We start from the raw sequence: 26,035 nt of genomic DNA, 5'->3' as shown, positions 1-26,035 counted from the left end.
ACAGAAAGGGGATATTAGTGGGGAGAAGTGGGGTGATCCAGATCAAGTCTGGAGTTCACTTAATAGACATGGATTAATGAAATTAATCTCTTAGTTGTGACAGTCATGGTATTGTTACAAAAGATGTTAACAATAGGGGAAAGGAGGTGAAAGGTAGATGGGGACTCTGTACTGCTGTTGCAACTTTCCCAAAAATATAAATTCTTCCCCCCAAAATACTCCCAAACCAGTACATCCCAATAGGGGCATGTGGTAGTGAAACCACTACTTTATATAATACTCACACATGGCCCACAGCTGCATAATCGGTAAACCTTTTGAGAACGCAATTTACTGGTATGTATTTGTCAGTGCGTGTAAAGTACATGCTATTTAACTAAATCCCTCTTCCCCCACGGTCTTTACCCAAGAAAATAATTCAGAAGAGGAAAAAAAAGCTAAATATTATTTATAGTATTAAATACCATATTATACTATAGTGGCACTGTGTATAATAATGAAAATGGAAGCAAGCTTAACATTTCACAAAAAAGCAAAGGTTTGATAAATAAGACAATGGCCACATAGGGAATACTGTGCAATCATCAAAATAACCGTAAGGACTGGACAGGGTAAAACTGTTTATGATCCACAATTTGAAATTTTTTAAACGTAGAACAAAATGTTGTGTAGGCCAAATACAACTCCTTAAAATATACATGTAAATATTTTGTAATAACCTATAATAGGAAAGAATGTGAAAAAGAAGAGGTATATATGTATAACTGAATCACTTCGCTGTACACCTGAAACATCGTAAATCACTATACTTCAATAAAAAAATAAAAATTTAAAAAATAAAATAAATTAAATATACATGTGAGCAAGGTCTACAAGAAAAACTAGAAATATTAAAATAGTTGGGTTAAGAACAGGAAGATTACCGGTATGAATTTTTATAAACATTGCCAACAATGGGCATAACGGGTTTTTCTTTAATCTATAGCTGGGTGACGTTTTAAAAAATTTTTTAATTGAAGTATAGTTGATTTACTATATCATGTACGTTTCAACTGTACAGCACAGCAATTCAGTGTTTTTTGTTTTTTTTATTTTATTTTTGGCTGCGTTGGGTCTTCGTTGCTGCATACGGGCTTTCTCTAGCTGCGGTGAGCGGGGGTTACTCGTTGTTGCGGTGCGTGGGCTTCTCATTGTGGTGGCTTCTCTTGTTGCGGAGCACGGGCTCTAGAGCGCAGGTTCAGTAGTTGTGGCGCACAGGCTTAGTTGCTCCGTGGCATGTGGGATCTTCCCGGACCAGGGCTTGAACCCGTGTCCCCTGCATTGGCAGGTGGATTCTTAACCACTGTGCCACCAGAGAAGCCCAATTCAGTTTTATATATACATTTTTTTCTTTTTCAGATTCTTTTCCCTTATAGGTTATTACATAATATTAAGTATAGTTCCCATGCTATACAGTAGGCCCTTGTTCGTTATCTATTTTATACGTAGTAGTGTGTATATGTTAATCACAGGCTCCTAATTTATCCCTTCCCCTACCCCCTGGGCATAATGTTTTAAAAGTGGAAAACCAGCTACAAATAAGTAAATATACAATTCGTTCGGACAATAAAAATCAATTGTCTAGAAATGTTAAAAATATTGAAACTGCTAAAATGTACAAAATATCCCATCTCTCAATAGACAAATATAGACACAAGCAGATACCTCTGAAATCCTTTAGAGACACACTGATTCATAGAATCAAACATCTTAAGGAAATAGTGTACAGATCAACAAAAACCTTGGACTTCTGCGAGTAAAAATGTATGCATTTGTTTTGCAACACAACACAGCAATATTGCAGCTCCTGCAAGTGTCCTCTTGATTGTGACACAATAATGTTAGTGGAAAGAATCTGGTGGCCACCAACTGAATAAACACAATTCCCAAAGACACATGGAAAAATATGCAGCGCGAACTGCTCACTTGTCTGAAAAGTATTGGGAAGTCCTCAGCAGTCTCTGCCTTCCGGATGCCTTTCCCTCCACCGCCTTCAGAAGCTTTGATCATCAAGGGAAAACCAATTTTTTCTGCTGCCTGGGGGCAAAGGACAAACAGACCACTTTAGAGGTTTCCGCTGCTACCAGGATGTTGAGAAGGTTCTGGCACCTGACCCCCCAGGAGCGTTTACCTCCAAGCCCTCATCGACATCTTTCACGCAACCATCGTTATAAATGTACTCTGGGACACTGATCCTTTGCCCCGGCTGCAGACTATCTTCTGCCCACTCCACCGTCAGACCTGGAGGGTCACAAAGAAAACTGAATCTTCCCCAAAAGAGCATAGACATGACACAGAAACACAGGGCCTCTTCCCACCAAAGCCACTCTAGACCTGGCCTCTGGACCAGCAGAATTCAGACACAGCCCTTCAGCTTCCTGCAGTGGATTTTAATTTCCTTAAGGACTGACTCAACCCTGAATGGGAAACCAAGCTTAAGAAAATTCAGACTTGAGTCTACCAAGAACAGCCATATTAACCTGAATCCAAAAAATTCCCAACTCCAACTCTACCTTATGGAGTCATTCGTATGTGACTCATTACTTTCCAAAACCCTGTGAAGATTTAAAAAAAAAAACAAAAACAGAAACAAACTTTTCATTCTAAATTTAAAATTCAATCTTTGGAGGAAAAAACTCAAACTGAATAAGAAACTCTTGAGACGTTTTTCCTGTTTATTTTTTTAATTTATCCTAGAAATTCCACTTTCAGGAATTTATCCTAAGGAAGTGATTAAAATGGACATAGAAAGTTAGGTACAGGACTATCAAAGCTTTCAATATTTTCAGACTTAGAAAAAAATTCATCGGAAACAACCTAAATGTATAACTATAGAGGATTGTTAAGTCAATTACGGTATGTCTGTATAACATAGTCCTTTGCAGGCATTTTAAATGCTGTAAAGTGTATTTACTGACATAGAAAGATTAGTGAGAAAAAACAAGTCACAAACTATTAAATGTTAGAGCTCTGGTTTTTTAAAGGATGTGCCTAGAAAAAAGGCTGGAACAACATAACAAATGATAAAAACCGGGTCAGTCGATTATAAAGGATTTCTATTTCTTTTTCTGTACTTCTCCTATTTTCTAAGTTGTCTACAATGAAATAGGACCACTTTCATGATCATTGAAAAAAATTTTTTTTTTTTTTAATTTTTATTTATTTATTTATTTATGGCTGTGTTGGGTCTTCGTTTCTGTGCGAGGGCTTTCTCCAATTGTGGCAAGCGGGGGCCACTCTTCATCGCGGTGCGCGGGCCTCTCACGATCGCGGCCTCTCTTGTTGCGGAGCACAGGCTCCAGACACGCAGGCTCAGTAGTTGTGGCTCACGGGCCCAGTTGCTCCGCGGCATGTGGGATCTTCCCAGACCGGGGCTCGAACCCGTGTCCCCTGCATTGGCAGGCGGATTCTCAACCACTGCGCCACCAGGGAAGCCCATTGAAAAAATTTTTAATGAAAGAATTAAAAAAGTATACTCCTGTCACCCCCTCTGCTCACACTAGCAAGATTGGGCCCAGGAGTTCCCCCGAAGTGAGGTTCAGGGTCGCTTACCGCTTCCGCTCCAGGGCAGCGTTGGGATCTGCAGCGTCTGGGCCACGATGGTGGAGGCGATCTTGTCTCCCAGTGCCCACATGGCCTCGCTGGGAGGGCCTGAGGGATTGGGGCAAAGGGGAAGGCAGACTCAAGTCAGCCACAAGGCCCTGGAAGCCGGGTGCCAACCAGGTACCCAAAGAAAAGTCCCCAAGTCCCAGCTTCCAAGGATTTAACATCAAGTTGGGGAAGAAAAAAATCTATTAGTCTGCTACTTTACCAGTCAACTTTCAATACATGTGGATTGTAAACGTGATTTACAGCCAAAGCTCGGTGGCCTATACAAAGTTCACTAGCAAAAAGCTAGACCAAGGGGGCAAGCCAGCACCTCAAAACACTAGACCATGCAAACTTTTTCTATAACGAGCCATAAGCAATACATAAATGAATGGGCAGGGCCGTGTTTCAATAAAACTTTATTTACGGGATTTCCCTGGTGGTGCAGTGGTTAAGAATCCGCCTGCCAATGCAGGGGACACGGGTTCGAGCCCTGGGCCGGGAAGATCCCACATGCCACGGAGCAACTAAGCCCGTGTGCCACAACTACTGAGGTGCGCTCTGGAGCCCACGAGCCACAACTACTGAAGCCCACGCACCTAGAGCCCGTGCTCCGCAACAAGAGAAGCTACCGCAATGAGAAGCCTGTGCACCGCAACGAAGAGTAGCCCCCTCTTGCCGTAACTATAGAAAGCCCGCGTGCAGCAACAAAGACCCAACGCAGCCAAAAATAGATAAATAAAATAAAATAAATTTATTTAAAAAAAACAAAAAACAAAACTTTATTTACAAAAGCAGGCAGCAGGCCAGATTTGGCCTGGGCTGCAGTTGGCTGGCTCTGGGGCTGGACCATCAATCTCCAGAATTAAACATGAGAGATAATGAGAGTCCCATGTGACAGCCAATCAGAGGTCATGGACAAAGAACACATCAGCGAGCACAGGTCACCAGGCAGACCCTTAGGTGAATATCAGGTATTGACTTAGCACCAAGCTGCTTTATATGCGAGTCTGGGTTGTGGGCCCAGAGATAAGGAGCAGCAATAGGGATTTATTGGGGATGGTAAATGATTCCCATCACACATAACAGAGAGTGTAACTGAGCAAAGTTTACAAATTTCAAATCCAAATCCTGAAACAAACAGATGCCATAGACAATAAGTATCATTTTACCTAATAAATAGTAGAGATGAGGGGCTCTGGTCCCAGGGGCTGAGGGCATTCCAAAGGTCTGAGAACAGCCCAAGAAAAGGTGTGGCCTTATCAGAAAGGTTTCCAATCCTAGTTAGAAATCTGAACATGACTGGTATCTCAGTACCAACAGGAACACCAGCAGAGGGTTCTGCTTGCCCGGCATTATTCTGCTGTGGTAACCATGGTAATGGCTCCTATTTCCCTGGGCTGGCGGACCTATCCACATGACCTCCCACCCCTGGATTCATTTGCTCCTGACCATGAAAGTGTGATGTGGGAATATCAAACTGGTCGCCTCCTTACAGGGCTGTATTAAAGAGAATCTGACCCACCAAGCATCCCATCAACACCCCAATTCCCACACATCCGATGGAGGCGCACTCTACCTAAGAAAGCAATCTCGTGCTTGTGCAGGAGCTCCGGAAGTTTGGGGTTTTCAGAAGCATGGCCCCAGCCAGCCCACACCGCCTGCAAACACAGAGAGGCATGAACAAAGGTCTTTCTTCAAGAACCCGCCTCCCATCACACCCCAGAAGCTCTTTGCTGGGTTACATCAGCCCTGGATTTCAGAGTCTCCTAGGACCCAGCTCCTCCATCCCTTCCAAACTGCGGAATCAGGTTGCTCCAGCGCTCAGGGTGTCACCCACGCCGTGGATAGACTGGGGTGTCCTGTCTGACTTACCTGCACGGGGATCCTCTTGGCAATGTCCACAATCAGCTCCACGTTGGCATAATTGTTGTTGTTGGGCCCTCCTGGGACGGGGACGTACTGATCTGCCATCTTGATATACTCTGGTATTAAACAAGAGAGAAAAGAAAAGAAGGGCTGAGAGACTGAAGTCGAGGACAGGACATCTGCAGGATGCAATCACGCACCGCCACTGAAAGGATAACCATGAAGATTCTAGGGCAACGATGGACAAATGTATATGATAGTTCAATGAAAACTGAGTATGACTTTAATCATGTGAAAATATATGTGTATCTGGGGACTTCCCTGGTGGTCCAGTGGTTAAGACTCTGTGCTTCCAATGCAGGGGGTGTGGGTTCGATCCCTGGTCAGGGAGCTAAGATCCCATATGCCTCATGGCCAAAAAAACCAAAACATAAACAATAAAGACTTCAAAAGTGGTCCACATCAGAAAAAAAAGAAAACACATGGGTGTCTGGACAGGCAACGAAAAAGAAGGAAACAAGCTATCAAGATAGTCGGATTAGAGGTGGGTTTTAAAAATTCTTTTTTTTTTTTTTTTTTAAATTTTTGGCCTTGCCACGCGGCTTGCAGGATCTCAGGTCCCCGACCAGGGACTGAACCCAGGCCACGGCAGTGAAAGCCTGGAATTCTAACCACTAGACCACCAGGGAACTCCCTAAAAATTCTTATTTAAGGTTTATCTTAATATTGTTTAGCCATTAAACAATACAATGTTTGTTTTTAATCATGGTTAAAAAAAAAAAGCATAACAAAATTTACCATCTTAATCACTTTTGAAGTGTACAGCTCAGTACTGTCAAGTATTCACATTGTTGCAAAACAGATCTCCAGAACTTTTTAATCTCACGCATCTCAAACTCCATACCCATAAAATGACAACTCCCCATCCCCCTCCCCGAAGTCCCTGGCAACCATCATTCTACTTTCCGTCTCTATGAATTTGACTACTCTAGGTGCCCCATATAAGTGGAATCATAGAGTATTTGACTGGCTTACTTCACTGAGCATAACGTCCTCAAGGTTCATCCCTGCTGTAACATGAGACAGGATTCCCTTCCTTTTCAAAGCTGAATACAATACAATGTTTTGATTTAAAAATATTCATGTTCTTTAAAACCAGAATCCCACTTCCAGAAATATGTTCTAAGAAAACACTCATCGACGAGGCCAAAGACTGATGTAAGAGGGTGTTCACGGGGCAGTGTTGTGAACTGTGAAAAGCTAGACTCAATCAAAAGTCAGGAGTTGGTACATCTGTACTATGAAATTCTCGAAGACCCTGAAAAGGAATGATGTCGAACTTTATGTGCACACTTGGAAAGAAACTCGAGAGCCATGCTTCCTTCCGGCCCGCCTGCCTCTGATAGTTTACCCAACACGTGTTGGTGACTGGAGAGGTCCCAGAGATTATAAAGCGAGAAGTCAGACCATGACCCTCTCCTCGCTGAGTTTTACTATCACGTTGGAGAAGATAAACAAGAGACAAACATGATAACTACAGATGGTGAGCAGCGCCAGGGCTCTCTGAGAGGGATGCCCGGGAGGACTATGAGACCCAAGTCGTGCGTGGACGGGTGGAGACCTGCTTGTACACTGTCAGCAGAACATCCAGAACATTCCAAGCCTCTGCAACAGGAAAGAGCGAGGCCAAAACTGATGAGGCCAGTGTGACTGGGGCCCAGGGATGGATGTCTAGAGGTGGGAGATGGGGGTTCAGGAGGCCAGCAGGGGCCAAGTCATGTGAGGCCTTAATTGGCCTGAGTGAGGTTCTGGAATTTTAGCCTGAGCACGATGGGAGACTCGACAGCCTAAGGCTGTGGACTCAGCCCCGGGTTTCAATCCCGCCTGCATCACATACTGGTTGCATGACCCCGGGCAAGGGAGTTACACCCTCATGCCTCGATTATCTCATCTGTAAAATGGGGCTAACACGGAAACCTGTCCTCACTGTAGTGAGCAAAAAGGAGGCCACGTCTGTGCAGAGCAGAGCCGAGGGCCTGAACTCTGGGGAGGCTCGGCGGGGTGAGGTAGCTGGTGCTGGACACAGGAGGGGGCTGATGGGACCTGAGCTGTATTTTTAAAAGATCTGTTTGGCTGCTGTGTGCAGGGTCTGTAAAGGGATACAATTGTTCAGGGAAAAAAGCAAATTGTCCAATAGTTATTAACAGAATGATCAATGGTAATAGACATGGAAAGGTAAAGAAATAGAAAAATGAAGGAATGATTGAAAAACAGTACATACAAGTGCAAGAAGAAAACATACGGAGGAAGAAACACCAATCTACTGTAACGTTTCTCAAAGGTGAGATTTCCGCTTTGCATGTTAACCATTTGCATTTTTATAAGACATATGGGTCACTCTTGTCGTCAGCAGAAATTTTAATTAAATAAAGAAAGGGGAAATAAATACAAGCTCAGGAGAGGTACCCTGCGATGCTGTTTGGGGTCCAGGATGGACTTGGCCCAGGTGGGGTGAAGGAGGTGAGGGCAGGTAAGGACGGGGGGACGTGGCAGAGGGGAAGAAAGTCAGGGCCCAAGCGTCAATACCTGCGTTGGCTTTGAGGTCCTCGGGGGTTACCAAGACTACAAACCGGATGGCCCGCTCATTTCGGAACATCTCATAGGCCCACCTGCGGATGGAGCGCATACATTTCACGGCGGCGATACCATTGTTGGCGATGAGCACCTGGACGGGGGAAATGAGGAAGGGGCCAGAGCTGCACATCTACCTGTGCTGGAGGCTGAGTGCTACCCCAGGGCTCATCTCACCTCTGTGAGCCTCCCGTGGCACCTCTTTGTAGCTCTACGGCACTCAGCCCAGCGCAGAGCAGGTACTTAAAGTCTGCTGGATGCATGAATGGATGATCCAATGGATGGATGGTTGAATGGATGATGGGAGGATGGATGATCAGATGGATGGATGAATGATTTCTGATTCCTCTGTTTGGCGTCATCATGATCATGTAACATTTTTTGAGCATTTAGTATGTACCAAGCTACAGTACAGTGTATTTTACCAGCACCATTTCATTTCAACCTCACAACAGCCCTTTGAAAGAGGTTGTATTTTTATCACTATTTGGGGTTAAAGACATTAAAACCCAGAGGAGTTAAGGTACTTGCCCAAGATCAAACAGCTAGTAAGTGGCAGAGCTGGGACTCGTGAGCCCTCCACAGTATGACCTATGCTCTGAACTGTCCCCGGTGGCTGCTTCTGTATCCAGAAGGTTAAAGGTCCCAGATTCGGGAAGGAAGAAAGGCAGCGAGGCTGGCTGTCCCCAGCAACAGAGGGGTCCTAGTTTCAGTTCTCACTGTGTTGTGAACTTGCTGTGTGGCATTAGGCAGGTCCCTTCCCACTCTGTGCTTCATCTTCATATGAGGAGCTCAGATTGGTAAACCTCCTGGTTTGGTCTCTATAAAACCAAGCTCTAGTTTTCTTGTTAAAAAAAAAAAAAAATTAGGTGTATAGGTTCAAAGCTCCAACTTCTGTACCAAGTCCATAATTTTAAGGTCCTTCCATCGCTGACTAATCTTCATGATGGCCCTGAAGGACAACTCTCATTGGAGATTTGGGACATGATCGCCTCTATTTTACAGAAGGGAATGCGAGCCCAGATATCACATCCCGCGAGTGGCCACCGTAGTTTCTGCGTTCCTTCTCCCCTTTCAAAAATGCCTCCCATGAGTGATGATAGAACGGCTGGGCTATGGCTTCCTCAACCTAATTATCAGAGCAAGGCTTGGGGGGGCGCGTGGGCGTGTGCATTTTCAGCCAGGGAGACTGGTGGCAGCCGGGTTGGGGAACCTATATGAGTCTCTGTGGCTCAGTGCTGTACTTAGGATGCTGGGGTGAGGGCATGGGCTCTGGTTTCAAATTCCAGCTCCGCCGCTGATTAGCTGTGAGACCCGGGCAAGCCACTTCCCCTGTCTGGGCCTCAGTTTCCTCATCTGTAAAATAATACCCACTGACAATGCTGTGGGGATGGTTAAATGAGACACAACAATGTAAAGCAGTTAACAGGATGCCTGGCCCAGAGGAGACCCTCAATAAATGGTAGCTGCCGCCATTGTTGTTGTTGTTGCTGTTATTATTATTATTACCACCCTCAAATAAAATGGAAAAGAAAAAGGCCTTTCAGTCAAACTGACCTGGGTTCAAATCCTGACTTCAGCACTTACTACCTACGTGACTTTGGACAACCAATGTCAAATCCCTGAGTTCTAGCTTCTCCGTGAATACGACGGGAATGATCAAACGGCACGAGGTCAGGGCCTTTACCGGCTGGAACAGGAAACAATGTGAAAAGCCTTCACAAACCACCAATTTTAGCTGTTTCCTTCCGTCACTGTCATTCTAGTATCTGGGTCTGCTCTCCTGTAAGGAGCTATACCCCTCGAGAGGGCAGGGCTGGGTTTTAGGCTGGGTTTTAGGCTGGGTTTTCCCCTCCTAGAAACCCAGAAAGCAGCCCCCTGCACGAAGGGTCTTTGCCTCCCCACCCTTCTCAGAGGCCCCAGTTTCCTCCTCTGTGACATGGGGTCACGCACCTGTCACTTAGGCTGTCGTGAGGGTGAAAAGCTGATGAACCCCAGCGCCCAGCCCTTCGCAAGCGCTCACAAAGGGGCAGGACTTTTTCTCTGCAGCCTGAGGCTGGTTGGCCCACCTCACCCCACACCGAGTGCCGGGACCCCATCTGTACCTTCTCGATGACCCGATCCCCCCCAAAGCGCACGACGAACTCGGCAGGGGAAGCCACAGTAAATCTCTGTGCAGGTCCAGCTTCTTCTGTTCTCGGCCTCTTCTCGCCAGGTGGAGCCCGGACATGCTGGGCCTGCCAGGGAACAGGACAGACCCGTGAGCAAGCAGGTCTGGGACGCTCGGGGAGGGGGTCGGCCACCCGGCAGCTATGAAATGCACATCCACAGAGAAGCCAAAGCCCATCAGACCCCTGCTGCTTTGCAGTCCCTCTCTGGGGAACTTGAAACACTATACGAGGAGACTCAAGAGGTCAGATCACAAAGGAAGTAGCAGCAACCCCCTGATCTGCCCCAAGCTGTATGATCAGATTTTTCATCTTAGAGTCATTCTTACTTTATATGCCCATAATTTAGGAGCTCAAATAATACAAAAAAGCTTAGAACAGGGGTGCAAGTTTATGATCAGGGAAGTTCCCACATTCTAATACTTTACACTTGTTAAACAGTTCGTACCTTTCATGTGCTTTTCTGTACGTGTATATCAAATTTTTTGAAAAAACTGAAAACAAAAAAATGTATAACAAATAGAGGGTCCTTGCCCCATCCCCCCTCTAGAACCCCACCCCAGAGGAAATCACGTTTGACTCTTTTTGGCATTTACACATCTCCATGGTTCTGAACAACATGTGTACATTATCTCGTGAGTCATCCATTTAAGACACCATCCATCTATGAACTTCTTCTCTTGACAGATGTGGAATTAGTGCTCTTAAGCAGCCATCCCATCTGCTCCCCTTTCCCCAACCTCTCAATACAGGTATACTGCAATTTGGTAACTTCAGTATTCAGTGTTTTATGAGTCTGGGATCATTATTCACAGGTGAGGGGTTGTGGTATACCAGATGTTCCTTTTTTTTTTTCCCCTGGAGTTAGTGATTTTTTTTCATTGACTTGGTTTTCCTTGCATCTGTCACTAATTCACCTCACTCCTCAGCCTCTTAGTACACGTAAGATAATTGATCGGTTCCATTATTTTCCATTGGCCACATCATTCCTGAAGGCCTCGACTCTCCTTTCATCCAGACGCTGTTCTCTAAACCCCTATGCAACCGTCAACTGGGACTTCCCTTCACTGGCATCCTTAGGATTCCCTTTGCCTTTCCTTGGGGTTTGATCCTGAATTTGAGGGACCACATGGCTCCCTCTTTCTTGATGGACTCCCGTGTTTTACTGGGGCATATCCGCCTGTAGTTTCATCCAGTTAAAAAGATGGTACAATGGCAGGACACATGACAATAATGCCCCAACATGCTTGTCTTGATCCTGGCTGCATAGGGTTCCCTTGCCACTATCACCTCGGAGACTCCTTTTGGTTCTCTCGGATCCCTTTTTTCTGTCCTCCATGTCTTGCTCCTCTTTGGTTTACTCTCTTGTTTCAATGGAAGACATCCTTCAGTAGCTTTGTAAGAAAAGGTGTTCAGGGGAGTAAACGTTTTGTGGCCTTGCATGTTCTAAAACTGTCTTCCTTCTGCCCTCACATTGGACCCGATCATTTGGCTGTGCATGGAATTCTAAGAGGGAAAACCTTCTCCTTATGGCTTATGTCACTGTTGTTGTGGCTTCCAAGAATGCTAGAACCAGAGCTATGATGATCCTTGATCCTTTTGTAGGTGACCTGTTTTTTCATATCCAGAAGCTTATAGGATCTTCTCTTTGCCCCAGTATTCTACAATTTTAGGGAATGATTTTAGTGATGTGCTGAGGTATGTGCCTACTTCCATCAGTAAGGCTGGGAAGCTGTCAGGCTCCTTCAATCTGGAAACTGAGGTCTGGGAATTTATCTTCAAATATTTCCTTGGTGACTTCCCTGCCTCTTTTTTCTCCATTCTCTCCTATTACCTGGATGTTGAAATTCCTGGACTGCCCACTAGTTTATGTATTTTTCCCCTCTCCTATATTCTCTCTCTTTTCTTCTACCTTCTGGGCGATTCCCTCAGCCTTATCTCCTAACTGTTCAGTGGAGTTTTTGACTTCTAATATCGTGTTTTTAACATCTAAGAGCTTGGTTTTGGTCTGTCAATATCCCCTTTTCTATACATCCTGTTCCTATGTGTATAATATCCTCCCTGCCCCCGATGAGGGTATTTATGATAGCTTCTCCAAGTTCTCTTCTCCTGATTTGGTTTCTGTTTCTCCCACGTTTCCTGTGTCCCCTTTGTTTGTATGTTTGGGGCCTGCCTTCCATCTTAGAAACTGCACCCAAATGTTTGATAAGCTATGGTTGCTTCCTCATGACCAAGAGCAGGAACTAGAGGGCTGATGAGAAGTACTGAGCATGTGCTGGGGTCACTGGACCCTCACCTCAATGCAGGGTGATCCGGGAGGACTGTGTATTGGGGAACCCCAAGTATTTTTAGAGTCATCCTCCCTGGCTGGTCCAATTCCCCCAGTGAGGACAAGTTTTGGGGTCTTCTGCCTGTAGGATAAAGGTTGGCCAGGAGCCTAGGGACCAGGGGGAAGTGGGAGAACTGTTGGGACAGGTCTGGGGGACAGGGCAGCTTTCAGGACTCAGCACGTACACAGCACCCATCCTCCGGTTCAGGACACAGGCTCCACATGCTCCACAGTGCCCATCGGTCTCCAGTCCAAAGACCCTCTGCTTTTCCCTCTCCAGAGATCAAACCGCCTGCCTGCTACTGGGGTGGAAGTGGGCAGCCCCCAGCCACCTGGAGCAGATGAGGGGATCTGGGATTCTTTCACCCAATCCTTCTCATGTAGATGCTCCCAGACGCAGAGGCACCCAATGTTGCTAATCCCTGCGCCTTTTGGGGTACAGGTTCTCAGCTTCCCTCACTGCTGCCTTACGGCTCAGCCCTCTTGGTTCTGCTCAGCCAGTGACTGCTTGTTCTTCTGCTTTCTGGCTTCCAAAATGTTGCTGCTAACTTCCCCTCCTGTTCTTCCAGGGCCTGATGGGTTTCCAGCTCTTTAAGAAAAATCTCTCTCTGCTATCATTTGGTGGGGTTTTGACAGGTGCAGAATCAGGCATCCAGCCCACTCTCAACCTGGAAATGGGCTATTCAAGCAGGGAGATAGCCACCTGCCAGGCATTAAGTTAGAGGTTCGCCACCCAGAGGTGCATCCAGCAACTGCGTCACCAGGCATTTTGGGAGGCTGGGGCTGAGTGGGTTCGGGAGGCCAAAAGTTTTGGTGAAGAACTGATATACCCGGGACTTCCCTGGTGGTCCAGTGGTTAAGACTCCGTGCTCCCAATGCAGGGGGCCCGGGTTCGATCCCTGGTCAGGGAACTAGATCCCACATGCTGCAACTAGGAGTTCTCATGCTGCAACAAAAGATCCCACACGCGGCAACGGAGATCCCACGTGCCGCAACTAAGACCCGGCGCAGCCAAATAAATAAATAAATATTTGAAAAAAAAAAAAAAGAACTGATAGACCTTAAGGAACACTGCCAGCACGTCACTGGGGAGAGCAAAGCTGGAGGCCAATAAGCCACTGTGGGGAGAGAAAGCCCAGTTTACAGATGGGCAAACTGAGGTCCCGTCAGGTAGAGGGAATCACCCAGCAAGTCAGCGGGACTGGGGCTCTTTCCATCACACCAGGAAATGTTGGGTGTGGGCATTTTATGTTGTATAAAGTCTCTGCATCCAGGACAGTTCCCCGTGGGAAAAGCCTTCTACAAACCTGCAGTCTGTCCCCCTCACCCCCGCCCCAACCCAAGCTCTGTATCAGAAATGAAAAAATGGACTTCTTGGCCAGGAAACAAAACCAGAAATGAATGACAGAAACCCATAATGATGCTATGCCACCACAGGACTTGTATTTTCAGTTAAGACGATCTCCGTTCAACAAGGCTTATGCATGTTGTCCGAGAGAACAAACATATGAACAAATGATTTCCAGCCCCTGAACTGGCCTTCCTGCCTCCCACAAACTGCAAGCAGCTTTTCTTCTAAAACCTCCTAGGACTGAACTGCTGAAACGAAACAGGACTTAGAAAAGGACTCTGAAGGTCAATATCATCTTACAAATATGAACGGTGCTTTCATCATAATTACATTCCATTAACCAACAAGCAGTTCAGTTTGTTTTTAAGAACTTTATTTCTTTAGAAAACAGGCAGATTCGGCCTGAGGGCCATCGTTTGCGGACCCCTGATCTAGGGAAATACATACCAAAATGTTAAGAGCAGCTTTCTCAAAGTGGTTGAATTATGGGTGGTTTCTATTTTCTCCTCTTTGCCTATATTTGTTAAATCTTCTGCCATGATATATTATTTTCAGTAAGAAGAAAAAGCTATTAACTTTGTAATAGGGATGCTGAAAGCCATGGTCATTTTGGTATCCATTGGGTAAGGCACTCAGTATACTCCACTGTAAAATGAGGATAATAACATGTACCTCATTGGATTGTGAGGATTAAATAAGCTCATATCAATACACAGAAAGTAAAAGATGGCATCTGGCAGGGCTTCCCTGGTGGCGCAGTGGTTGAGAATCTGCCTGCCAAGGCAGGGGACACGGGTTCGAGCCCTGGTCTGGGAAGATCCCGCATGCCGCGGAGCAACTAGGCCCGTGAGCCACAATTACTGAGCCTGCGCGCCTGGAGCCTGTGCTCCGCAACAAGAGAGGCCGCGATAGTGAGAGGCCCACGCACCGCGATGAAGAGTGGCCCCCGCTCGCCACAACTAGAGAAAGCCCTCGCACAGAAACGAAGACCCAACACAGCCAAAAATAAATAAATAAATAAATTTTTAAAAAAATTAAAAGAGATGGCATCTGGCACACGGTAAACTCTATATTATTTCAATGCAGTGATGCCAAGAGGATCAGGGGCTACTGATCTCCCAATCTAACCAAGAAAGGCATCAGGCCACTCCTCTGCCCATGGCCTCCTTCCCAACCATCCACCCTCCCCATTCTGTCCATGGTCTTCCCCAACTGGCTGGCTTGATCCTGTGGCTTCAGAAAGTCTGAGACATCCCATTTTTATACACACAACATTAAAACTCAGCAATTTGACCTAAAGAGCAACAAAGAAAGACTCAACCATTAGACAAACACCATTCTGTGGCCTGGGAAAAACCATTCACGGAGCCATTTTGACTTCAAAACTGGTGACACAGCCCCTCCACCAGAAGGGTCCCAAACCCATCACAGCAAAGTACACGGGTGAACACACAATGCTGCTGGTGTGGCTTTGCTTCAGTGGGGCCAGCCTGAGGCTAGTGGCTATTTTTATCTGTTTTTGATGAAGTTGGAGGCCAATCAACATTGGCTCTGGGGGACTGACCTTTGGCTGTCATTCGTTCCAAGGTAAGTGTGGAGGCTGAAATATTCCACGGTGACTTTGGAAGTGGCTTCAGGTGCAGTCAACTACACAACAGAGCTGTCAGCCAAACACCAAACACCATCAGCTGCCCAGGCACGAGACCAGGCAGGACTGCACTGGGAAGGAAGGAATAAACATCCTCAAATGTCACCATAGATTGGGCACAGGGGGCTCCTCCCTGAATCCCCACAGCCTTATGCAGGGGAGACCATCATCTCCTGCTCATGATGAAGAAACCGAGGCTCAGAGAGGCCCACTGACCTCAAGTCACACAGCTGGCAAGTGGCAGAGCTGGGCTTCCAATCCAATTCTATCTGACCCCCGGGATCGAATTTCGAGGCACAAAGCTATCTGAGATAAATGGAAGTAACTCTATGGTCTGGACTTTCAAAAACAAGCACTTACATTTGAGAGACAATATGGTAATCCGGGGTCCTCAACTGGGTGCAACTTTGCTCCCTTGGGGACGCACGGCACTGTGCAGACATTTTTGGTCATCACAGCGTGGAGTGTACTCCTGGCATCTAGTGGATAAAAAGCCTGGATGCCACTCAACATCCTGCAAAGCCCAGGACAGCCCTCAACAAAGAATTACAGGGCCCCAAATGTGAACAGTGCCACAAGTGAGAAAGCCCAGTAGACTAGAACCATCCTCCCAGGCTTTGAATCCAAAATCTACTACTTATGACCTGTGTAATCTTGGGAAAGTTGCTTCAATATTCTGTGCCTTGCCTCCCTGATAGGATGTGAATATTTATAATATTAATAGGATCTGCCGCCTAGAGCATGTGTCCAGGGTTCACCACTGGGCCTGGCCTGCAGGAAAGTGCTTTAGCTGAGGTGCCTCTCTGCACGGGAGCCAGTATAAAAGCTCCAGTGTGAGGCCATCAGGCTAGGGCCCTGGCATTAACCAGCTCTTAAATCCCTTACCCTACCATTTCTTTCGTAAAACAGGGATGGTCACTGCTCTGAGCTGATGCCCTGATGGAAGTAAAGGCCTTACTATTATCACCCAGCAAGTAAGCAAGAAAGGACATTGCATAGCCCAGGAAAGGTCGATAGCTTTGAATTCATCTTTGGACCCCCAGATAAGTGGACACTTGGAAATTTCTCAGGCCAACTGCCCCCTCAGTGCCTCCAAGAGATGGCCACTTTGGCTGGGCCAGGGGTCAGCAAACTAGGGCCCAAGGGCCAAATCCAGTCTGCCACCTGTTTCTGTACCTCCCACAAACTAATAAAGGTTTTTACATTTTTGAATGGTTGAAAAAGAATTGTACCTTGTGACACGTGCAAATTATATGAAATTCAAATTTCAGTGTCTGTAAATCATGACTGGAATACACTCAGGCCCATTCAACTACATATTGTCTGTGGGAGCTGGAGCAGTAAAAGGCAGGGCTGAGTAGCTGTGACAGAGACCATACTGTCACAATGACGAAAATATTTATTATCTGGCCCTTTATGAAAAGTTTGCAGACTTTGGTTTTTCAAAAGCCCCTCAGGAAATTCTAATGTGCACAACATAGGAGTGAGACCACCCACAGATCAACAACCAACATTTCAACATGGGCAGCGGGCCTTGGTCCTGAGCAGAATTCCCTCGGCAGTGACATCATAACGGGATACTGTGGGGCTCACTGAAGACCAGACTCTTCTGCCTTCCGGTCCTCAACTTTATTTCATCCCAACAGAGACTCAAATCTCTTCTTGAGATGTCCTCCAACCACTCCGACCTACATTCACTTCTCTGTTCTCTGAACTCTGGCCCTGTTTGCACACCAAGGAATGCTGGCCGGCATTTGGGACCTTGCCTTCCTATTATTTCTGGCTCCTTAGTAGATGGTCCAGGACTTCAGGACAGGATCCCAAATGCCTCTTGACTGCATAGGCCTCTTTTGCAACAGAATTCTGTCATCACTGTTATGAGCTGTGCAAATGTTTGTGCTGACTCAGGACAGCACCCACGGCCCTGAGTGCTGGGCATAAGAACCCAGAAAGGCCAGTTAGGATCAGCCCCATTGACAGATGAGGAAACCGGGGTTCAAAGGGTTGATGGCACCTTTCAAGGCTACAGAGCTCAGCGGCAGAGTGTGGCTGTCTATCTCCATCTTTTTAGCGACTTTAAGCTAAGAGAGGAACCATACAGTGACCCAATAAAGCATCTTCATATTTTTTTTTAATTAATTAATTAATTAATTTATTTTTGGCTGTGTTGGGTCTTCGTTTCTGTGCGAGGGCTTTCTCTAGTTGCGGCAAGCGGGGGCCACTCTTCATCGTGGTGCGCGGGCCTCTCACTATCGCGGCCTCTCTTGTTGGGAGCACAGGCTCCAGACGTGCAGGCTCAGTAGTTGTGGCTCACGGGCCCAGTTGCTCCGCGGCATGTGGGATCCTCCCAGACCAGGGCTCGAACCCGCATCCCCTGCATTGGCAGGCAGATTCTCAACCACTGTGCCACCAGGGAAGCCCTTCATATTATTATATATACAGTGATCACATGGTCTGAACTTGCCAGGACAATTCCAATTTCGTGCAAGTTCATTCTTTTGGATTACAGTGGTTTGTGCTGGGGCTTCCCTGGTGGCGCAGCAGTTAAGAATCCGCCTACCCATGCAGGGGACATGAGTTCAAGCCCGGCCCGGGAAGACCCCACATGCCGCAGAGCAACTAAGCCCGTGAGCCACAACTACTGAGCCTGCGCTCTAGAGCCTGCGTGCCACAACTACTGAGCCCATGCTCCACAACTACTGAAGCCCATGCACCTAGAGACTGTGCTCTGCAACAAGAGAAGCCACCGCAATGAGAAGCCCGCGCACCACAACTAAGAGTAGCCCCCGCTCACCGCAACTAGAGAAATGCCCGCATGTGACAACAAAGACCCAATGCAGCCAAAAATAAATAAATAAAAATAAATTTAAAAAAATAAAAAATAAAGTGGTTTGTGAAAGCTATTCTTTTGGATTAAAGTGTACAATTAAATGTGATTCAAGAGTTATAGGTTAAACTTTTTGTGTTAATAGTTTTATAGATCAGAAAAAAAATGTATCCTTTGTAGACCACGTGGCCTGTTTTCGTTCCTGTAAGACTTGAGGGTTTTAGCCAGATGGGTTAGATCAGGGCTCCAAATGTGGGAGGAATGTGACTACCATGCCCCACAAAAAACCTAGTGCACAAGAATGACTGTGATTCAAATCTGGGGCCCCTATGCTTCTGCAGGCCCTTTGCTCAGACATGCTCTGAGCACTCCAACGAGGGTGCCCCTGAAGGCTCTGTCAGTTTCCTCTGCGGAAAGACCAAAAAACTGGAGAGTCAGCCTCCCTCCTGGTGGGCTGGCCACACATCTGGGTCTCTTGCCCTCTCTGAACCCTGCATCCGAGAAACTAAACAACCACTGAGGCCCTTCTGGCTCTAAGAGTCTTCACTTCCCTGGCACGCTCACCAGCCACAGTAACTAGTTACCAGTCGAGTCCTTTAGTCTTCTGATTAGTCCAACATCAGGAAGGGCTTATATTTTGAAAGAGTCTATTCAAGCACATTATGCATTAAAACCTGGCTGCCCATGAAGAGCCCTTTGGGCAACAGCCTGAGCGGAATCCCCGTTACGCTATCACCAGCACTGACAGCCTCAGGTTCCTCATCTGTAAAACGGAGATGACAGCACCCACTGAGTGTCCCATGGTGCTGTTGTAAACCTGGCATGAGATCACACGTACAAAGTGTTCAGCCTGGCATCCTGAAAGCACCCCACAAAGGGTAGCAGTTAATTACTGTTGCTCCCGTGGGCCTTGAATTTGAATTACTAAGAAAACACCTGCTTCCCCCATTAGATCAAGAGTTCCTAGGGACTTTCCTGGTGGTCCAGTGGTTAAGACTCCATGCTCCCAATGCAGGGGGCCCGGGTTTGATCCCTGATTGGGGAACTAAGATCCCACATGCCACAACTAGAGAGGCCCGTGCGCTGCCAAAACGAGCCCACAAGCCACAAAAAAAGAGCTCACGAGCTGCAACAAAGACCCAGCGCAGCCAAAATAAATAAATTAAAAAAAAAAAAAAAAAAAGAGTTCCTAGAAGGCAGAGGTCATGTTTCCCAAACATTTTTGTGTCCCTTCCTGCTTCCAGATGCAGGCCTTACACTCAGGAGATAGTCAGGTAATGTTTATGGACCAGATGGATACCTCCTGGGAAAAGAACAAAGGATAGAGAGAGACTTAGCTTCAAAGCTGTTCTTCACTGTGTTAGTTATAATAACAAAAAGGGAGAAAGAGCCCAAATAACCACTCTCTGTAGGAGATTGTTTATAAATTTTAAAGTGTATCCATTTAAAGGAACACTATGGACCCCTAGAATGCACCATGCGGAACAAGCGTTGGCAAATGCTTTCTGTAAAGGACCGGACAGTAAATAATTTAGGTTTTAGAGTCCATTCAGTCTCTACTCCTCTACTAAATACGGCCCTTGAAGCACAAAAGCAGCCATAGATGATACATAACGTGGCTATGTTTCAATAAAACCTTATTTGTAGACATTGAAATCTGAACTTCATGTAATTTTCACATCTCACTAAATAGTAGCCCTCTTGATTTTTTTCAACTGCTTTTTTTTTTGGCCGTGCCACGCTGCTTGCAGGATCTTAGTTCCCTGACCAGGAACTGAACCCAGGCCGCCACAGTGCAAGAGTCCTAAAAGCTGGACTGCCAGGGAATTCCCTGATTTTTTTTCAACCATTTAGAAGTTAAAAACTGGGACTTCCCTGGTGGCGCAGTGGTTAAGAATCCACTTGCCAATGCAGCGGACACGGGTTTAATCCCTAGTCCGGGAAGATCCCCCATGCCGTGGAGCAGCTAAACCCCTGCGCCCAATTACCTAGCCTGCGTTCTAGAGCCCGCGAGCCACAACTACTGAGCCTGCGCACCTAGAGCCCTTGCTCCGGAACAAAGAGAAGCCGCCACAATGCGAAGCCTGCGCACCACAATGAAGAGTAGCCCCGCTCGCTGCAACTAGAGAGAAAAGCCTGCGCGAAGCAACAAAGACCCAGCGCAGCCAAAAAACATATAAATAAATAAGTTAAAAACTATTCTTTGCTCGCAGGCCACACAAAAACAGGCTGTGGGCCACAGTGTGCTGAGCCCCGTGGTAGACTACTTAATGCCCAGTGAAAAAGCAAGTTACAATATAGTATGTTCTGTATGATTCGAGTTCATAAATTAAAGCATACCTGCACCAAAAATTTAAAAAGGCTGAAAGACTATACAGCAGCTGTTAATAAAGGTCAAATGGAGAGGAGTATGGGTGAGTTTGTTCTTCCTTTTTGCTTATCTATAATTTTTTGAATTTTCAACAACGAACACGGCATCACTTTGGTAACCTTAAAAAAATGCAATAAAATGAAGACAAAAATAAAAAAAAAGAAATGAAATGAAGCAGGTGGTGCTAAGAAGGGCTCAGGCACAGAAATGCCTACATTTCTGTGTAGGTTAACCTGCTCAGAAAATAACCTTAAGTGGGATGCCTGCCCAAGGGTACGTGGGTTCGCCCCGGGCTTCACGATCACCAGGCTTCAAAACGACCTGCCATCGGGCAACCATCACCTTTATCAAGGCTAAGGGGAGGAGGAGGGGGAAAGCGCGGGCCCCGCCAACCAGCCAACCTTGAGGCACCTGTGCGCTCCCGAGAGCCCTTCTTCAATCAACATCACTGCCAAATCTGGCATCCACCTGAACCGCCAAGACCAGCTAGAGTTCGCGAGGCAGGCTCCATCTCCCCAGCTGCCAAACTGAAGCCGGCCTTTCTTCGGCTGGGGCAGGGAAGGAGGGGGTGGCGCAGCCTGTCTTTACTAGGGGATGGGGGCGGGGAGTGGGGGGTGGGAGGGACTCTGCACGAGATTATAAAATGATAACTTGCTGTAGACCTGAAACTAACACAACATTGTAAGTCAATTATACCCCAATAAATTTTTTTAAAAAAAGATAACGGTCATTAAAGTCGAAGCCTTACTTACTTTACTTTGCGATCAGGGAAACAGACCTTGCACTTGGCGGGACTCATGTTGACCCTCCCGCCGCCCACCAGGCTCCTGCTGGGATGCACAGCATGCACCCCCTACCCCCGTGAAGCAGACCCCTGTCCCGGGGACCAGCCAGGTAGCGACAGGGAGGCGGAGGCGCGGTCCTAGAGCGCCTCGGGCCAGGCGGCGCACCACCCTGCAGCAGCCCAACTCGGCGCAGGACTTCCTCCATCCCGAAATGCGTCCTGCACTCCTGTGTCCGGGGCACACGCGCCCGCCCCGACCAAGCGGACCCCGCCTCCCGGGAGGTCCCGCCCCCTGACCGGGCCCCGCCTCCTGTCCCGGGACAGGATACAGACCCTGCCATCTCCCACACCGGGTCCCGCCTCCCCCCGACCCCGCCCGGGACCAGCCAGTAGCGCAGCCACCGCTGACCTTGGGCGCCGGGAGAGTGTGGCCCGAGACTTTAAAAAGCCTCTTGGCTCCCCAGCTCCCCGGACTGGAGTAGAACAATTCCAGGATGGCATCCCCCCCCTACGAACTGGCAGCTGGGAAAAACTTGCAAGCAATTCATGTGCTGGAATACGCACACAATAGGGAAGTGGTGGAAAATATGGGTTATTTAAAATGTGAGTCAGATGTCACCACGGTGCCTGGTAAAAGCCCCCGCAGTCAAATCAACTTTTGGCTTCCAAGTTCCGGTTTTTGCTTATTCTTTCACCTATACTTCCAGGGACGTGTCTGCTCCATGCCTCCCCTCCCCCCAGTGAGCTTCTAGCACACACTTGGAACCACCTGGGTCCCCAGCTAAAATGAGGGCCTCCAAGACAGGAAAGACGCAGCTGCCCTGTGACCCTAAGTAAGTTTCCTTCTGATAAGGTATTTACAGAGTGTTCTTTGGTGCCTCTGTCTCATTTAATCGTCGCAGCAATCTTACTGTTTTATTTCTGTAATACAGATAAGGAAAGAAGACGCAGAGATGTCTATCGCCCAAGGTGCCAGAGCTGGCGACTTGAACCCAGGCAATCTGATTCCAGTTAGAATGAATGAATGAATGCTTCTCCAAGTAGTTATAATAAATAAAAAGGATCCGACACACTGCCTAGCAAGCATTGCAACAGTAGTAAATGTAGCTTATGTGGATAGCAAACCAAAAAATTAGAAATAAAATAAATGCAAAGGAATTCTCTTCTAAAGGTACAGCTAGGGCCACACCTCCAGGGGGCGCCATCCAGGCGGCCGCAAAGTGAACAGTGACCTTTCCCTGGAGTTGTGTAAGCAGCCTTGCCTGAGGGCACTGGTTAGCTGGTTAGTCCTCTAACTATACATTCAACAACATTTCAACAATAATTTTAAAATATATATATATTCAATATCTTGTAATAATCTATAATGGAAAAAATATGGAAAAGAATATATATATGTATATGTATAACTGAATCACTTTGCTGTACACCTGAAACTAACACAATATTGTAAATCAACTATACTTCAACAACAACAAAAAATTTTTTCCATAAATAAAACAGGTGAACAAAATTCTCAGTTCTTCAGAGTTTCCGGAAGCTTCTTCATGGCTTTATCTTTAGTCCTTCCAAAAAAGAAACCTGCCGTAGGCTGATTTTTTTTTTTTAAGTTTCAAATAAAAACCCAAAAGTACTCATGACCCAAATGGCCCACACTTCCATGTAACCACCTCAAAATAGGAAAAACAATTAAAATCAGGAAATGAAGGTATTTCAAAACACCCTACCCTACCCAAAGTCAGTTAGGATCTCCAGTTTACTCACGTTTTTCTAGATATTTATTCTCTACTGACAAACCCCAATACTCACTGACACTGTGTGGATATTTCAACTTCTCTGCTTTGCATTGTATCCTTTTATCAGAGAGCTTCACCTGCCTCTTCAGTCCGTCTTCCTCTGTGGACACAGGTTGCTATACCTTAAAGGTGTATGCCCGGTGGGACTTGGAAATAGCCGTGGCCACAGATAAGAACTTTGGGAGATGCCCATTCAAATGATGGCAACTGAGGGATGGACTGGGAGTTCGGGATTAGTAGATGCAAACTATTATACATTGAATGGATAAACAACTAGGTCCTACTGTATAGCGCAGGAAACTATGTTCAATATCCTGAGATAAACAGTAATGAAAAAGAATGTATAAATATATGTATGAGTCACTTTGCTGTACAGCAGAAATTAACACAACATTGTAAATCAAGTATACTTCAATTTAAAAAAAAGAGCAAATGATGGCAACCGAGGCAGCCTCTGGGCTGTCCACTCCCAGCACTTCCGCTCTCATGATCTCTGCACCCTTCTGAGGTAGACACTGATGTTATCCCCCTTCAACAGAGGAGGAAATTGCAGCGGAGAGGGCATGGGACTGGTCTGAGATCCGAACGCAGACCTGTCTAACCCTCCACACAAAAGCAAAGACTATGAGAGCCACAAAGGACTTAGAGCATCCAGTCCAGCCATGGAGAGGGTAGGTGACATCCCCAAGGATGCACAGCTGAAGGCTGCCTGATAAATTGCCTCATCTCCTCACGCTTCCTTCCCATTTATAGAAAGAACAAGTTAGGAGAAGGGTGGAGGTACTTTTTCTGGGGCCCAGGTTAGGCGGCAGCATCAACACTGGGAGTTCGAAGACCACTTTCTGATCTGTATCTGCTGAGGGTCTGGGTTTGAATGGCTTCAGGGCCTATGATATCTTGCTGGGAGGCCTCAGACAGACTCCTGCACCTCTCTGGGTTTCAGCTTCTTATCTAGGAAGTGAGATGACTGATTCACTTTTTCCTCCCCGTAATTTTTATATTGTTTTATTATTAAACATTGTTAAAACTTCTTATAACAATGATATTTACAGCAGAAAGTTAGAAAATGCAGAAGAAAATTTAGATGACTCATAAGTATACCACATAATTAGACAATTATTACTATAGTTAGACAATGATTACTAACTATTTGGAGACATTCCTTACAGTCTCTCCAGCCACACACACACACACACACACATTTATTAAGGATATTTTCGTGCTTATTATGCACCAGGGAATATTCTCAGCACATTACATACACGTGCCCACAATCCCTTACCAGAAATTCCCAGGGCCCAATGTATTTTAGAATTTGGAAATTTTTCTAGGAAGGTAAAGCCTTATGTGACACATTATGGTGTTAATATTTCACCAGCAGAAGGCATAAATATTCACACAAAATGGGACAAAACTATAAATAACTTTGCATCAAGGCAGGTTTTGCTGGTGAGTTCACTGCCAACTTATAAACTTAAGTTTCAGAACTTTAAATTTCAGGACTGCAATTGCGTGATCCTGAATGTATCCCATCCCACTCAATCCACATATGCACCCCATAGGGTAGGATTATTAGGGTTATACGATAGTAAGAGGCGGCTTTGAACCTGGTGTCTTAGCCCAGGTCCATCGTGTACTAACCACTTTGCTGCCTGTTAAACATGTGGGATAACACATGTAACCTTCATTTCACAATATGTGAGCAACTATTTTGCTATTATACATCATGTAATGTTCTCATCAGCTCTGTTTTGAAGGGTTGAATGGAAATTCCAACCCTGGGGGACTGTTTCCAAGTCCAAGAAAAGACCAAGTTCCAACTCCTGGCTTGAGATGAACCCAAAAGGAAAGAGACAGGAGGGAAGCCCTGAGCAGATAGCACAGTCACTGGATCTGTAATCAATCTATAATCGTAGCCAGTCCTTGTCCAGTCGGAAAATGGAAGGGAAGTGTGAGGCTGCATAACTGTATTAAAGGCAGAAGAAACATTTGAAATTGGAGTTTAACCTCAGAACTAGTCTACAAACCACAAGATTTATGCAAAAAGGATTTTATGAAAACAGAAATTCTACTGCTGCTAAAGAGGGACAACAAAACGCCTAGTCGTCTGTTCATCCATCCATCCATCCACCAACCCATCCGTCCAGCCACCCATCCATCCATTTATTCATTCATTCATTCATTCATCCCCAGACTCATTCACAAAGTGTCTTGCTTGCCCCAGAAATTCAGAATTCTGTCTTTGGCAGGTTTGGGTTGCTTGTTTCATACATGCATTTGGTGAGTAATTCTTCAAAGTCTACCACGAACCCACACTAGGCTAGGCAGTGGGGAAAAGCGGAGACCCCAAAAATATGGCCCTGTTTTCATGGAGCTTGTGGTCCAATGCAGGAGACAGGTAACAACGAAGTAAACAAATAAAGAAACTAAAGACATGATCTCAAGGAGTGATTAAGTTTTCACGACACATCAGGGTGATCGATCAAGAAACTAGGGGCACGTGGGGAATACTGTAAAGGTGGGCCTTGACTCCCTGAAGATACTTCCACATGGGATTCTCATGCCAGGTCATTAGAAACAATTAACATGTGCGGGTCTCCTCCATCAGAGGCCCCTGATTCGGGGACTTGGCTG

General features: G+C 46.2%; 1 protein-coding gene and 1 long non-coding RNA gene across 2 annotated transcripts in view; one reads left to right on the top strand and one right to left on the bottom strand.

The window, feature by feature from the left end:
• ACACB (acetyl-CoA carboxylase beta) overlaps positions 1 to 26,035 on the bottom strand; it is a 145,597-nt gene that overhangs the window by 68,185 nt on the left and 51,377 nt on the right. Inside the window, 8 exon segments of the mRNA XM_007180091.2 lie at positions 1,966 to 2,076; positions 2,171 to 2,280; positions 3,592 to 3,690; positions 5,207 to 5,288; positions 5,503 to 5,612; positions 8,083 to 8,221; positions 10,233 to 10,297; positions 10,300 to 10,364. Coding sequence (XP_007180153.2) covers positions 1,966 to 2,076; positions 2,171 to 2,280; positions 3,592 to 3,690; positions 5,207 to 5,288; positions 5,503 to 5,612; positions 8,083 to 8,221; positions 10,233 to 10,297; positions 10,300 to 10,364 — 781 coding nt within the window.
• On the top strand, positions 22,038 to 22,692 carry LOC130704577 (uncharacterized). The gene is made up of 3 exons (XR_009004966.1): positions 22,038 to 22,208; positions 22,313 to 22,438; positions 22,538 to 22,692. It is a non-coding gene; the product is annotated as an uncharacterized LOC130704577 (long non-coding RNA).

The sequence above is a fragment of the Balaenoptera acutorostrata genome, chromosome 13, assembly GCF_949987535.1.
Source record: "Balaenoptera acutorostrata chromosome 13, mBalAcu1.1, whole genome shotgun sequence".
Lineage (NCBI taxonomy): Eukaryota > Metazoa > Chordata > Mammalia > Artiodactyla > Balaenopteridae > Balaenoptera > Balaenoptera acutorostrata.
Note: the sequence above shows the minus strand (reverse complement) of the source record. Positions and strands in the feature narration are given on the sequence as shown.